Below are 16617 nucleotides of genomic sequence, written 5' to 3' on the forward strand. Positions count from 1 at the left end.
ACATTAAAAATGATCCAGCACATTTTGGGTTACCTGCAGTATCTCAAGCCTTCAACTCCAGAATAGAACAAGGCCAGAACATCTGATTAGCAAGTCCGTGAAATACCTAACTGTTCTGCAAGAAGTTTCCCACAACTTTTGTGAAATGCAAACTTGATACCTGAAACCACTTTAATTTAAATGAAGTAGACACAAAAGCAGAACACCAGCAAAAAACTTGTCTGACCAATAATCAGTCTGAGACAGGTACTATAATCAGAAGCAGATTATGTACATACCAATTACGTCATGACATGCCCACAACCTTGGTGTAGGTTAAACAGCTGCTTCTGGATTTACTTAAGATCCCACAACAGAAGCATATGGAAAACAAAAGTGATTTTTAGTTTCTGATAAAGTTAAAAAATATTACAAACTTTTAGCTTTTATTGAAAATTAAATATATTAGCAAAAGCAAGATTTAAGAAATATTTTACAAATGATTTACATACAAGAAAGCCAGTATCAGACATATTCACAAATATGCAAACCTTTAATTACAAAAAGTACCTATTGGCAGCATGATGCTAACCTTGCCACTGCAGTGTGCTCTACTGTTGATATGAATAAGGCATAGAACTCACATAAAAAGTTCAAATAAAACTTTAAGCTTTTAAATCCTGGATGCCCAATCCCCAATACACACGCACACTCTAAGAGTTCTTCTTCTAAACTCTATAAACTTAACTGTGTACTCTGGAAGAACAGCCAGCCTGAAAAGCCCAGTAGAAATTTAACTGGTACTAGCATTTAGTTTTCAGTTTCCTCTTTAACATGTACAGGCCTAGGTATGTAAACCATATTCACAGTTTAAGTATTTTTAGACAGAAGTACCCTTTTTTTGTGTTTTTTGCATTTGTTCCTTAAAATTGGCTCTCAGTTCAGCATACAGTTCATAATGTCACCTGTTTTGTGATGCATACATTTACAAGATAACTTAAAAATCTGTGCCATATTCATGGTCAAGATAATTCAACAAGAGTAGTAATATCCAACAGTGACATTCAATACTATATTTCAAATAGTTGTGCAAACAGCAAAAGAACAGTTGTATGAGGCAAACATTTGCAAAACCTTTAATACCTGCTCAATGTTGTAAACCTGGACTGTCAGCCTTTAGTCCTGCACTTCCCACAGCTTTAAAAAGTCAGTGGCTAAAATTATCAAGTCTCAAAAAGGTTCTCTTCTACATAGTGCAAATTGTAATGTAGATAACGTGAAAAACATATCTAGCTGGATTGACTTTGTGCAATCGCCAGTGGTCTTCTCTCATAGTTGAGGAAAGTGTGCATTCAAAGAACCACATGGTTCAGGAAGTTGGGAGGGTGGGAGGGAGAGAGAAAAAGCAGTTCCATTACACTTCTCAAACCGGTGCTAGATGTGCAAAGGCAGCAAAAATTCCAGCTGCTACTACAACCAGAACAGAGTAACTTTTCAGGAAGATCCAGGCGGTTAGTCACTTGGACTGGTCTCTAGAAAAATACGTGAGTATATGCTGGATTTTTATCAGACGGTCTTTTAAAGACATCATGGAGAGAACTGACAGCTGATATCTGGGGTCTACTGGGAGAACAGCTAGAAGCCACCAACACCAAGCAGGACCATTGGGCATTGCCTAAAAATAAAAGATAAGTTGGTTACCCATAACCAATGTAGTATAGTGGACTAACACAAAGACATCAAAAGTCAAAGCTGCTAATGACAAAGACTAGGTTAAAGTTTGATACTAACTAGAGAATTCCAGATCCATGAGTTCAGAGGGGTTCTGAACAGATCTCTTCTGATCCCTCCCCAGCTGAGAACTCAAGTAAAGTACACTTCAACCAAGTTTGATAAAACAAGTATTTTTAAAGACAACAAAGGAAGTTCATAACTTTCTTGGGAAAAGATGGCTAAGTATAGGACAGTCACCTAATAACAAATCTCCCTGATAAAAAATAAATCCATTAACTGTCATGCTATTCTTAAGGCTTGAATATTCTTGAATCCTAACATTTTCATTATAATTGTCTTTGTTATACATGAAATATTCCTCTATCACCTCCCAATTCCTCTCCCTTCTCATTACCTCCTAGACAGAGCAGGACTACCTAATCAGTTTTTTCAAAATTGATAAAACACACTATGTAAGTTTTTCCTGTAATTTATTCAATTCCCTACACCAAAAGCCTTAGATGTCATGTCCAGAATGGACATAATACTCCTCAGCAGAGGTCCTATCACTGCAGAGACAGATTACCTCAAATGACTTGCAAAAAATACATATACATCATGGAACACTCCAGGATGACATTTCCTACCTTGCATCTGTATCACACCGTTGACACATTTACGTTCTACTGCAAATCTCATGTACATACTCACAGTATTGCTGCCCTGCTAATTATCCTGGTTTTGCACACTTACTCCTCTTCCCTAGTATGTTGCTTTAAATCTGTTTTTTTTTTTTTAATTAAAATTGTCCTAAAACCACTTCTGAACTCATGCACTGGCCTCCACAGCTTCTACAGTCCTCCCAGATTGGCTAATACAGTTTCCTAAAAGTGTGTAGCAGATGGGTGAAGGACAGGCTCTCATAAGAACCCACTTCATATGTACTTTCACTTTCAAAGACAAATTTAACGTATTTTTAAATGTTCATTTTTTCCAGCCTTGACTCACTCAGGATCTCACCAGCCTTCATTAATTGTTTATAACCACCATTAAAACAGATTGCTGAAGCTAGTTTCTTAAGAAACATTTGTCAAATCCTAGCAGCTGCAGCAGTTCTTGGCACTAGCTCAGAAAGGAGGAAAGTGGTATTTGTGATTACCCTTTTGCCAAAGATTGCCGCCTGAGTGTGTCACAAGGAAGAAATTACAGGTGTTTTTCCATCTGAATTCTAACAGCTTTACACAAAACACTTTAAAATGCCACTGTAACTCAAAGTTTATTAGTTTTATCTCAACAGCAGCATATCATCCTTTCCTGCAAAAACTGCTAACAATGACAGAGTTGCCTTTTGCTGCTCATCATAAGAGAAACAAGATGCAAACCTTATTGCCTTCAAAGTTCAAAAAAAAGTGGGTTTTTTTCTTTTTATGTTTAACAGTTAACAGGGTTTTTTTTTTAGAAATAAGCACCTAGTCATTGATATTAAATGATGTCTCACCTGTATATTTTCCTCCCTGTCAGGCATTGGCCCAAAGTGCTGAAGAATTTGAGTGCGAAATTTGTTTCTTAAGTTTTGGAACCAACTGCAGGCCTGATTGTAAACAAAATTGTGAAGTTCTCTCAGTTTCTTTAGTTCTTCTTCATCAGCAACCTATAGGAGGAACGTTATGAAAATATCATTAGAGATAAAGAAATAAGGCATTTAAGCTACAATCAAGAAACATTTGATTTCAACTATATTTAGACACATATTTCTTGCATTCTAAACCTTGATTGCTAATGATTGAATAGTAAAGATAACCTGTGATATTTTAAAAAGTTACAGCTTCAAACTATTGTTCAAACAAAACCCACAGTATTACTTTGTTGTTTTATGATAATAAAAAAATGAAGCTAGCTTCCATTTTTTCACACACTGACACTGAATCTTCTAGTGGTCTGGGGATCTAAAAATTTGAAATGGACCTCTCAAAAACAAATCAAGCAAAAATCTTGAGATATTAATACAAGTATTTAGACAGCATGCTGGATACCTTAATGTCTTCCAAATATTCGATGTCTGCAGTGCAATAACCATCTTTCATCCCTCTCCGTAAAACTCTAAATCTCTTTCCACCAACTGTATCAACAACAGACCGTCCATCAGGTAGAAAATGAACATTCCTAATTTGCAGCATGCATCCATAATCTGCAAAACTAGAAAAGACACCTTGTCAGTAATGCAGTTACATGCTTCTGAAAGGCCATTTTTTATAATTAAAAAAGAAATAAAGAGATGAGAAGCTTAGAATTAGGATGTAAACCTACCCATTCTGAGAATCACTTATACACATCCCGAACTGTTTAGTTCCAGTTTCTATACTTCTGCGAATCATTAGTCGGTATCTTGGCTCAAACACATGTAGAGGGCAAGGCACAGTAGGATATGCCATAGTGCAAACAAACATTGGAACATTCTTGGTCAAGCTTCAAAAGAACATCAAAAGAAATATGTGGATTAAAAATATAAACGCTGAACTATGCCAAGACAGTACATTTTTTTCAGTATGTTTGCTATATCCGAGGTTATGAAGCACTCTTTTAAAAGTTTAATGATAAGCACATTCTAGTAACTTTCATAACCAATAGAAACACATACTATTAACAGTGACTGAATACCTATGTACTGATTTGAATACATACTGGACAATAAGCCTCACAGTTAGTTAGTATCCAGTCACTGAATGAAGGTCTTTGTTTTGGGGACAGGAGCATTAGTTACTTTTTTCCTTTTTGTTTTAGTTTGAGTCATACAAGCCATTATGCCCTCAGAGTAACAGTTTTCCTGGAACTAAAAAGGTGTAGCAGTAACTACATAGTAGCTAGGTCACCATTTAGATTATTTGCAGTGATGGACTCCACATGATGCAACCCAGGGTATAATTTTTACCTTGCAGTATGCCTCCACAGAGCTAACTGAAAAAACAAAACTTTTTTTTTCATGCTTTTTAATCAAATATGTACAGCTGATAATGGATACAAACAAGTTATCATGAAAACATTACCTGGTATTTAATATCAATACCTTTCAGACTATAAAACACAACTGTAATGTATGGATTCTGCATGAGCTATAGTTTTGGATAGTTTTCCAACATTCATAACCACAATACATGATGCTTTATGTATATGAAGAACTCTACTAGAAATGAACATCAAGATTACAAAAAAAAATCCCAACAGTTTCTTTTCATCACATCTATTTTAACACAATTAATGTCTGTGATGAACTTCTCTGAAATTCAAGTATCTAAGACTCTGCAGCCAACCCAAGAGGGCAATTCCATTAACAGCAGCAAAGCTAAAACTGAAGCTCCACGACAGTGCTTTCAGAAAAAGAAACAGAAGAGCAAACATATTTTGTAGAGACTTAAGAGCCTCACATTGCTACTATCAAAGCATGATTTTTTTTATTTCCACGGCAGTTAAAAAAGTTAATTTTCTAAAATACACATTTAACACATCAAATGAACATGTCTTTATACGCCTTCTTGCTCCATAATATGCCATTATTAATAATCACAAAAATGATAAAGCATTTCTAAAAAGGATTTCCATACTAATCTCTCAAGTTTTCTAGGTAAGATAGTAAGCTTACTTGGAGTGTTCAGCAGTTTCTTCAGCATGAATTCTTTTTCTCTCATATAATTCATCAGACAAATATTTCATTATTAATTCCTCCAGCAGTTCTGTGATGCTGTATTTTCTGCTTGCAAGGTACTGTAAGCAATTTAAAAAAAATATTATTATTTCTTTTCATATATACATTAACAAAAGACTTGAGAAAATGCAGCTTTTATTTAAAACCAGAATATATGAATCGTGTCATAAATGAGATTTAAATCTATGAAAACTTACAGCTCTGAAGTTGTTATGGTTCATTACATAACACCTGATGTTACTCTAATATTTGAAAATGAGATTCTCTATTTTAGTTCTTAGTGTCTGACAACATGAGTGTCTAACTCAGTTTGTACTTCTATGCTTACCAGAGGCAGAATTGACTTCCCAGGTTATACAGCCATACAAATAAGCGTACAGAAATCAGAGGTTTTACTGAATAATTACCAAAGTCTACAAATACTCATGATTTAATTACCCCATTAAAGTACATGGTCATAGAAACATAAAACATAAGACCCTGAGGCAAACCTAACCAACTGACAAAGTTTGTCTCAAGTTTTTCCTTTCTAGCAGCAATTCATAACCCAAATAAATCAAAGTTGTAGGGTTTAAGTGAAATAGTCTTTAAAATACAGTACTGGTATTTGTGGGCTCTACTGAGAAACAGTACCTCTTTCAAACTCTCCTTACAGAGTGGACACTGAGGAGCATGGTCTAAACACCGTTCCAAACAACCTTTGCAAAAAGTATGTCCACAAGGGGTTGTCACTGGCTCATAGAATAGCCTGAAACAAAGTTATTAGAAGTTAGATGCTATGGGAAGTGTGTGTTTTGCTAAAAAAGTCAGTGATCGACCTCTTTAATTTTTAAGACTTGTTATACCATAACAAAGCAGAGAAAAAAATTAATCCCATGTCTCCTTATTCTACTTTTTCCCCTATTCTGCAGCTTGTTTCCATTTACCACCACACCACTCATTTCTTTTTTTCTGATGAATCTGGACACCTGTCAACACTAACTATCTAAACATTTATCCCAACAAACAAAGATATTGGTCTCACTACACAGAGATTCAGAATATGCAGAATTAAGATTCTTTGAGGAGCTAAGTTGTTTTAGTAACAGTATTACATACTCATAACTACGGACAGTCTAGTGAACACCATATGTTTCAAGGTATTTATTCTGAAAACCAAGACAACTCAGTAAGAGCTTTCAAATACACCAGCTACATTTAAACAGACTAACATTCTGAAGTATTTAAATCTCCTAGTCAAATATGAGGTTCACAGACAATACTGCTAAGCATTAGTCTTCCCGAAACAAGAAACAGTTTTATTGAATGAAAAAAACCCCTAACATTTAGCCACAAGTGTCCTTTTAAGGTTACCAGTTAATAATGCCAAGTTTAATTTAAAAGGCAACTTGATTAAAATAATGCTGTATTATAGCACTATAGCAATCAACAAATTTTTATAAGCATTTACCTGCATGGGTAGGGGAAGGCTGAAAAATTATTGACTGACACCAGAACTCATCACAACCTGTAAGTACCTCACTTTATATGTGTAACAGATATGTGGCCAAGCATCTATAACAAAAATACTGAATCAAGATAAAATCTTACCTCATACATAGAGAGCACTCAAAGTCTGATACATCAATCAAATCCCCTGGAATTGTTCCAAAAGCCAATGTCATGTCTCTTTTTGTACTTTCTAAGGAAAAGCAAGACAGAATAAGCCTTCAAAGACAGACACAAGACAGTAAATACTTTACATTTCAAAGTAAGTGACTGTTTACCTCCTTGCTTTTTGTGTTTGTTTCTTCCATCTTCGCATACAACTGTATCCTGTTCTGAAAAGGAAAGCTTTCTCTTCAACAAAGCACCTTTTTCTTGGCCAGAGAGAAGGGGTTCAGAAGACACTCTCTTTAAGCCATCTTCCTTGGCAAGGTCTTTTGTTGAATTAAGAGCATGGGCAGACTGTGCACGATTTAAGCTTCCACTGACAGGCTCCAGTACATCTGATCCTCCTAAACTCTACAACCATAAGATGAACTGTACTTAGAGTCACAGAAATCTAAGTATGTAAGATGTGAGCATGCAGAGATATATAAGCCAAACTGATACCCACAGTTAGTTCACTAGTTAACTAGAGAAACTGGTAAGTCAAGACAGCACTCAAATTTGTTCAGCATTAACAATTTAAAAATCTCCGTGTGCTTCAAAGAGAAGAAAATCTGTATTTCTCTTTATTTTGAAAGCACCAATATCAAATCTCAGTACCTTCTAATAAGTAGTTCACTGGAATGAGGAGTCTAACACCCCAAATGAAAACACATTACTCCCAAATCACAATTCTTTTCTTCCAATTCAGCCAATTAAAAAAAGTCAGCATTTAGGCTGGAAAGTAAGTATGACAAGTAAGGGTATCAGAATGTCTGATGTTTGTATATCAGCCAAAGAGAAAAGTTATCTTGTAGTTTTTCTTACCCGCTCAGGACAAAGCTGTAAGTTGCAGTAAGATTCAGTCACCTCAGAACTAAGTATAAAAGGTTTATTTCGAATATGTGGTGAATTCCAAGCAGATTCCTTCAGACTCTCTCCTAACTTCTCTGGTGACAGCACATCACACAACGTCTAGAAAACAAACAGCTAAATAATTCACAATAATGAAAAAGGATCTAGGCATAGCTTTATTATAAAACTAAATACCAAAACCGAGAATTTAATCTCTATCAAGTAATACTCATAAAGCTTTATTTAAGCAGTAACTGATAAAGAACAGTTGAGAACAACCAGAAACCTACATACCGAAATTACTAAAAAGAAATTTATCTAGAAATCTCTTCTACTACAAGTGAGTGAGCTCTTCAAACAGAGTGAGACATTATCAATTCAGTACCATGCAGCTTTTTTATTATCAAAGAAAAACTGTTGTGCTCTTGGCCCGAAAGAGTTCAACTTCAAACATTTAACTTGCTGCCAGTATTCCAGACTTTCATTTAGTAATTCCAAACACAGCATATGTACTTTTAAGCATGTACTGAAAAAGTATACATTAGGACTATCTCTTCAACACCGTATGCTATATATCTTGAAAGGAACTTATCCTGCCCCTGAACCTTCTTTGTATGTAATGAGGATTTTTGGATGCTCAAAGTCTACCGTAATGGGAGCTTTATAAAGGAATCAAGACAGAGATAATAATCCAGTTTCATAAATAAAATTACCCTTTCTACTTCTAGCTTGGCTGGAAGAAAGTCCTCATCAAGGGCTAAGCACTGTAGAAATAGCTGTAAGGCATCACCTACAAAGCCAGAGTCTTGCAGCACTTTTCCTTTCCGGAAGTAGACCTGAAAATAGATAGCGCAAAGACTTTTCTAGAGAGTATGTAGAACTGCAGTATTCATCTTACAGGCATTACAATAGAGTAGGTATTAGAACCCTAAATGACGAATATAGCTCTTCAACAGACTTTAGCCGTGCACAGTGTGAATGAACTATATGCCTTGTCTAACATACATCCACTACAGTGCTCAAAAAGAGTCATGGGATAGGCTGGTGTTAGTCTTCTTCCAGTTAATTTGTTTCGGCTTACAGAAAGCCTGACTAGTGCTGAATTCACAAAAGGCCTTCATTTCCCCCTTCTGTGAGCCTTTGGAGGGGAAAAAGAGGGACACAAAATGCAAATTACTATGTAACTTTGTATAACACAGGATACCCTTTCTGCTCTCTGTTTTATTAAAAGCCTTATGGTTCCAGACTGTAGGACAAGGGTAACTACAAAGAAAACAATCCACACAACCATGCATCCCTCACATACATCTTAATCTATGTTCTTAACACAAAACAATGCACTTTTGGAACTGCTTGCTCCAACTATATTTTACTCTTGAACACTACACAGAAGGTAGAGGAAAATAAAATTCTGTATATTATTTTCTCTGGAAAAAAAAAAAAACCAGGAGAAAAAGACTACTGAATTTGGCTGAGCCTACCTATAACTATATGATGTTGGAACTAAGAAGTCCCTTATCCAACATCTCAATGTTAATAAGTTGTATTTGCAGTAATATAAATCCAAGTTAGAGAAAAAAAACCCAGTTATCTAACAAAAGTTTGGTAAAACAACAATATCTACCTGTATATGAGATTTTGTATAATGACCAGAAACTGAACTTTAAAAAAAACAAAAAAACCCCGCAAAAAAAACACCCCCAGAGTGCAGTTTCTACAGAACAACTGCCAGTACTAACAGTAGCATCTGTTAAAACAAGTCTGTAAGACGAGGGCATGCCTCATCATTGATGGATTTGGGCTGTTTTATTAACATGTATCCTGAAAAATGAAAGTATGCTAATCTTCCTCTTATAGAGAGTTTATTTTCCTACAGAGGTAAGAATTGTTAGAGGAATCCATCAAACTAAGCTCAGTTAAGTGAAGTGAGGTTTCTTTCCAAACATACAAAAAAAAAAAGTAGACAGTACAACCAATGCTGAGAGGCAAAAAGTAGGATGCTTTCTGAATTTGCAGTAGTCACAGAACTGCTGAACACAGGAGATGCCGAGACAGCAGCAATTATCTTCCCTTTTGTGGCAAGATCTTGCTGCTCCTTGCTGTGCTCAGAGTTTAGCCAGTACTGCAATATGCAGTATCTTACACTTCTGAAGGCCAGTAACTGCCCAGCTGTCTGCACTGTTTGTAAAGCTCAGTTCCCACGGTGTTTCTTTGGGCTTTCCAAAGAAAAACTTTCCAAGCTAAACAGTAAAGTGTTTAATAAAAAATAACAAACAAAAATCCCAAACACCAGCTTTTACAGGTTACATCACCATAAACTATCCCAACTCCAAGGATATTTGTCAATCAGCTCTAACCTGCTGTACCCATCAGCCTGTCTCATAAGTAACTATTTTAAGATTCCTTTTAGCATTTTGCATGTCTTACAAGATAACATTTAAGGTAGCTGACATAGGTTCTTAACTTTATGTGAGCATAATTTAGAATTTATTAATTTTATAGATAAACAGAGATCATATCAACTTACCTCTGGCCAATTTGGCATTTTAGAAATAACAAAATTTAGATCTTCTATGGCTGTTTTGTATTCTTGGAGGCCAACATATGACTCAGCTCTGTAAATTCTTAGCATAAAGTCACTGGAATCTGAAAACAAAAAGTAACATTTTTAGTGATATAGAAATTTGTGGGATTTAATTAGATATGCTTTCATAGTGATATTTCATAACCACTTTTGGGTGCCATACTTTCAAAATTACTGGAGTGCATTCTCCCACACCCACCAGTGTTTGGGTAATAAAAGCAGCCCTAATTCCAGGCTCATGTCTTTCAAGCTAAAAATCAGATTCTGGACCCTCTAATGTATCTTGCAGCAACAAGAAAATATATTTTAGAAGATCTAACACTGAAGCTGACAGAACAAAGTATTGCTCAGTACTGCTGTGACAACAAAAACTGAGAACTAGGTAGACTGTAGCTTTACAGTACACCCATTCAAAACCACAGAAAACTGGGAATTCACCTCACTTGTATTAAAAAGTCCAAATATTACAAAGTTTACTTTCAGTAGTTCAAACTCTTCTTTAGTCTTCTTTAGACTGTCATTTGTTTCTATAATACCCAACCCCTTCCAACTATGGCTGGAGATACAGATGCTGCTTTCACAATGCACCCATCTGGTAAGTACCAGAAGTAGGCTTTATCACTGTGTGGTCTGAAGAGATGGCCAATACCAGCAAGTCTTTAAACACAAGCTGACGGTCCTACTGTAAGCAGTTGTACTAGTGGAACTTCTGTGATGGGAAAACACTAGTATCTGTTCAGTAAAGACTTGTCTCATGTCCAACATACAGCATTTTGCACTTTTAGTAAAGCCAACTCTTAAATGGGAAGTACACACGTCTCCATGTCACTAAAACTGGTTTTCATAACATAACTAATTGTAGTTGTTGCTTGGAAAAAAAGTCAGCACACTGCTTTGTTCTTGATTAAAAAAAAAAAAATACACCCATGTTTTTCACTGAATGAGATAAACAATTCAAACATTGGTCTATTGTAAACAATACTAAAACTAAATAGTTCTTTAAGTTTGTTTCAACAAGATTTTCCTGGGAGAGGATCATTTCAATGCGATGTTCTATCACAGTCTATTCTAAATGTCTAGTTTAAATTTTCATTATTTCCAACATTAGCTTGTTTTACATTTAAAAGCCAGACTGGTCAACAGTCCCATGCATTCCAACATATTGCTCTGTATTTAGATCCACAATGCTACATGTAAAAAGACCGTAATGAAAAAGAAAGGGTTAAGAAAAATCGAAACTCACAAGTTTTAGCCAAGATTTCACAACTGAAACTAAAGTGTCTTTCTTTTGAGTTGACAGTTTCCCTTCAAATACAAATATTCCCAAACCTGGTTCGTTTGTTTTTTATTTTAGACATAATAAAACATTTGTATTAACAGAAATCTGGAAAATTGTCTTTGACTTAAACGCCAATTCTGCAAGCAGAACAACTCTGAAGCCTGTTTTCCTGTGGCTTTGTGTTTTGTGACTGCTATAGCTTAGTAAGGAGGGAGCTCAGATCAAACTCTTCAGACCATTTTTTCTGTTGTATTTGACTCTTTGGTGTCCAGCAGAGTTAGTATTAAATCAAATTCTTTTCTTCAGGGTAGCAGCAAGTGCAGGTCTTTGTTCTCTAATAAGCTACCTATTTGCACATAATCAGAGGGAGATTATCTTTCTCAGACTTTCAACTGTATAACATGACCTGAGGAACTCTGAGCCTTCTTTTTTGGGAGGAAAGTGAGGCGTAGTTTGAAGATAAAAATGTGAGTTCAAGTCTACAGCAGGTGAACATTTTGTCCCTTTTTCAAAGAGACAAGCATGATTCTGACTGAGCTGGTACAAAACAAAGGGCTGAAGCAAGGCATTTAACTGGGACCCCAACTCTGCTGCTGAACACACACAAACACTGACAGTGAATGATCAATACATACTGGACCTGAATATTTGCAGGACCAAAGGGTCTATATTTGTATGTCCAATTTTGCAACCATAATTTAATTCCTAGGCTTTGTAGTTGTGGAAACATAATTTTGCAATGTTTCAGCATATATTTTAATGTTTGCCACCTAAAGAAAGGATGCAAAACTATTTCAAATCCTTAGATCAAAGACTAAGCAGAGCAGAAACACAATTTGTGCTTGAATTTTCAGTTCAGCACTCCCTCACTTTTAGCACACCCAAACACAAATGGTTTTAATAAAAAAGACACAAAGTCTTTTCAGTGCAGAACTGTTATTACTACATTCATAGGAAAGTATACAAATGTGTACACATAAAAACCCACTCAATACACATTCTTTTTTTATACTACTTCCAAAGCATCTGTTCCTGGCTGTCAGCATAAGCATACCAATAAACAGGCCATCTTTTGTCTATCTTGCACGCTTTTTATATGGTTCTTAATAATAGATCAAATTCCTCAAAATAAAAGACATGCACATCACAACCATTATGCAGAAAAACTTTAGGACACATTATTTATTAATACAGTACTATAGGGTCACCCCAGTGGATCAGGGGTTGGAACACACAACCCATGTGTAGAGGCCTTTCAGAGCCCAACAGCCTTGCAGAATCCAAGAGGAGGCTACCTAGAAGACTACTGAAAATGCCCAGTAGAGAAACAAGAGACAAAGGTTATAAACTGAACCAAGGGCAGTTCAGACTTGAAACAAGGAGAAACATTTTCACTATGAGGATAATTAACTTCTGAGCAGGTTACCCAGAGAGGCTGTGGAATCTTCATCCTTGCAGGTTTTTCATGATCCAACTGAACAAAAACTTAAGCAAACTGCTGTAAACTCTGCGTTTATTCTGCTTTGAACAAGAGACTGATTAGTCAACAGACCTCCTGAGGCCCACTCCAGCAGGAATGAGTCTGTGATTCAGACCAGACTCAAGCCTATGAGTTCTGTGTTTCGAGCTACTTGATTAAAGACAAACTGCATTTGTATTTTAATCCAATAGACTTTAACTAAACTGCATAATTTCAAACCCTGCAAGGAATGTATTAACCATATGAATGTTAACATTCCTCCTGTTTTTCAAAAGTCACTTTTGCACCATGGCAATTATTTCTGTCAAGATGTTTCAAGAAATGTAAGAAAGTTATGAAAAGATGCCATTTGAGTAAAGGTTTAGTGCCAATGCCTTATTTAGGACGTCAGATCGACAGTTATCAGTTTTTTAACTCTCTATCTGCATTAAAAAGAAGCAGAGATGAACTAGCAGCGAGGAAACACTGAAACAGAACATGAATAATTTTAAACATGAATACCTTTCTTATGCTACATTTTTTCCGCCTCTAAGTGCTTACAAGATTGATGATCTGGAGGAAGATAGAATGTGTACCAGCAGCTACTAATTAGTTCTCTATTGGCCTGAAATAACTTTCAATTTGTAGTTGTGAGCCCAAAGCTCTAAATTCACATTTAATGTATACCTGCGTTCTGATTCATGAAGTTCTTTAGTATCTTTACCAGAATACTTGGAATATTGATAGTTCTCAGGACTGGAGACTCAGGAAACAGTCACACAAAGAATCTTAAACTAAGCTTCTAGCACATGTACTAAATTTGAATAAAATTTTGGATAAGCATCACAGCTGGAAACTGTTCTCAAATTTTAAACCCATTTTAAAGCCAAAAATTAAGATGTAGCTTCACAAAAGGAATCAAAATTCTTTCCCCACAGATATCTAAATGGTATTGCTAAATCCATAAAAGAAAGATTAACTAGAGTCTGTAGAATTAATTCCTTTATTCTTTCAAAGCAGTTCTGAAACAAGAAACAGGACTCCTGTAAACATCTGTGATCAAGAATGGATTAATCAGTTTGTACCCTGAAGGCCACTGGGTTTTGACTCAATTTCTTCGTGAGCTGTACTTCAGAACACACAAAGAAAAAGAATTCTGCTTATTACAGTCTGAGATTTAAAATACATCAGTCACTTTCTCAGGTCACATTTATCCCATATCCTACATTTTGGAAACATCCTGCCAGATAACGTAGAATTGAAGGCCACAAGTGAACCTTTTTAAATTTGGTTGCCAAAAAGCATATAAAATATATCTGAGATTTAATCCCACCTACCTTGGAAACAGATCTAGTTCCAGAATAAATTAATGTATCTCCCCAGAACAGACTAAAAGGGATCAGACTTATGCAAGCTTTTGGTTTTTTCTCCACTACAACAATAAACGTAATACACTTAATCTGTAAAAATATTTATTCCTAAATTTCTGAACAGAAATAAAATAGCACAAATGAAACCAGAACCGCACAGGTCACCAGGTGTTCAAATCCACAGTCGAATAAAAACAACGAAGGAATCTGTCACCGGATCCACCAAGGTATATCAATCACACAAATTTGACTCCCTCTACGAAGGCTAAACTCTGAAAAACTGACTGTATCTTAAGCGTTCATAGTACCAGACATACTGCTTGTGATCGATACAGGAAGGTCTAGCAGCGTGCCTCTACCTACCGTCTTTGCACCCTCTCTCAACACTCTATTATAAAACTTCAACCACACCCACCTATGATGTCACTGACATTACACAACCTGTCCCCCTCCATGCCTCTCTGCTTATGCAACTGGGCCCGGCCTGCTGGGAATTGTCTTGGTGTCACTTAAGACTGTGAAAATAGGTCTCTCTCAGGAAACAAGGTTAAATACAGCAACAGAATCTCTCTTGCTCATGCACAGCGATCACTAAATACAAACGAAAACAAAGCCCACAAACTCTTCTGTACACAAGTCCCACGAAAACATGTGGGGGAAAAAACCCAAGACATGAAGAAGCCCCTGTTGGACGTTCCTCCGCGCCTCTGAAGTGCACCCCACTACCAGCCCTGACGCTCAACTCAGCTCTGAACAGCCACACGTCTCGTAATCGGTCCCTCCACCGGACTACGTTGAGGTTCCTCGAATCCTCTCAGCAAACGATAAAACTTCGGATGCTCTTTGTCGGTCCATTTCGGTGGCTGACACCTCAGCAGCAGGGGAGAGGGACTGAAGGGTAGGAAGGAAACGCACGCCCACCTACTCTCCACACTTCCAGCCCCCCGAGCCTGGCGCGCTTTGCTACCGGCTCGTCACGGTCCCGTCGGGAGCAGGGCGGAGAGCGCGGCGGGAGACCGCGGCTGAGGCCCGTGGGACCGGGCGGAGGACGAGCCTGCTCCCCACAGCCTTACCTGCTCGCAGCGCCTGGCTGGCGGCGCCCAGAGCTTCTCGGAAGCGGCCCTGGGCCAGCAGCTCCTCCAGCTGGCTCCCGGTCCTCGCCCTCTCGCACTCGCCCGGGAACCACTTCTCCGCCAGCTGGTTGAGGACGACGCTGGTCCGCAGCGGGGCAGCGGCCGTGCTGGTGCCCCCCGCCGGCAGCAGCCAGTCCCGGCAGCGGCGGCAGCGGGCCCGCAGCTCCCTCCGGAGACAGCGGCGGCAGTAGGTGTGCCCGCACGGGACGGTGACCGGCTCGCTCAGGAACCTGCCGCAGCCGCAGCAGCGCAGCGGCCCCTCGGCCGCGCCCCCGCCCTCCACCGCGGCTCCGCGGCCCCGGCTCCGGCCCAGCCTCTGCCGCAGGCGGCAGTTCAGCACCAGGCAATCCACGAGGGTCCCGAGGCGCGGGGGTCCGGCGAGGGGCCCGAGACACAGCGACGCCAAGGACGCGCCCACCACTTCCTTCAGGCGGCTCTCAGGCACCAGCCCCTCACCCGGCCGCGGCAGCAGCTCCCGCTCTCCGCCCGCCTCCTCGCCCGGGCTGCCGCTGCCACTCGGCTCCGGCGACATCTCCGAGCCCACGGCCACGGGAGGGAACGCCATCAGCCGCCCGGCTCTGGCGAAGGGGGTGTGGCGCTGCCGCTCCGGCCGCCGGGCTGGGCTCCGCGCGCGGCGCTGAGGCGCTGCCGGCGCGGGGAGGAGGAGGAGGAAGCACGGCACCCTCGCGGGCGGGAGGGGGGATCACGTGCGCGCCTCTGCGCGCGCGACCCAGGGCCACGGTCCCCCGCCCCGCGAGGAGGAGGAGGAGGAGGAGGAGGAGGAGGAGGAGGCGCGCCCCCAGCACTGCCCCCCTTTCAAACCTCTCCGCCGCGCGCCCTCAAGCCGCCGGCTTACATAAAGCGCGACGTCAGCTGATGGGCGGGCTCGCTGGCCATTGGCGGCGGGCGACGCCAC

At 39.0% G+C, this 16617-nt stretch overlaps 1 protein-coding gene across 1 annotated transcript; it reads right to left on the reverse strand.

Moving 5' to 3' along the window:
- Positions 1–399: 399 nt before the first annotated feature.
- On the reverse strand, positions 400–16436 carry LONRF1 (LON peptidase N-terminal domain and ring finger 1). The gene is made up of 12 exons (XM_074903838.1): positions 15642–16436; positions 10404–10522; positions 8590–8712; positions 7850–7996; positions 7159–7396; positions 6983–7073; positions 6026–6140; positions 5330–5451; positions 4000–4158; positions 3726–3888; positions 3191–3343; positions 400–1654 (listed from the first exon to the last, which is right to left on the reverse strand). The coding sequence occupies exons 1-12, from the start codon at positions 16264–16266 to the stop codon at positions 1496–1498; spliced, it is 2214 nt and encodes a 737-aa protein (XP_074759939.1). The 5' UTR covers positions 16267–16436; the 3' UTR covers positions 400–1495.
- Positions 16437–16617: the final 181 nt, after the last annotated feature.

Source organism: Athene noctua, chromosome 4 (genome assembly GCF_965140245.1).
Source record: "Athene noctua chromosome 4, bAthNoc1.hap1.1, whole genome shotgun sequence".
NCBI classification, from domain to species: domain Eukaryota; kingdom Metazoa; phylum Chordata; class Aves; order Strigiformes; family Strigidae; genus Athene; species Athene noctua.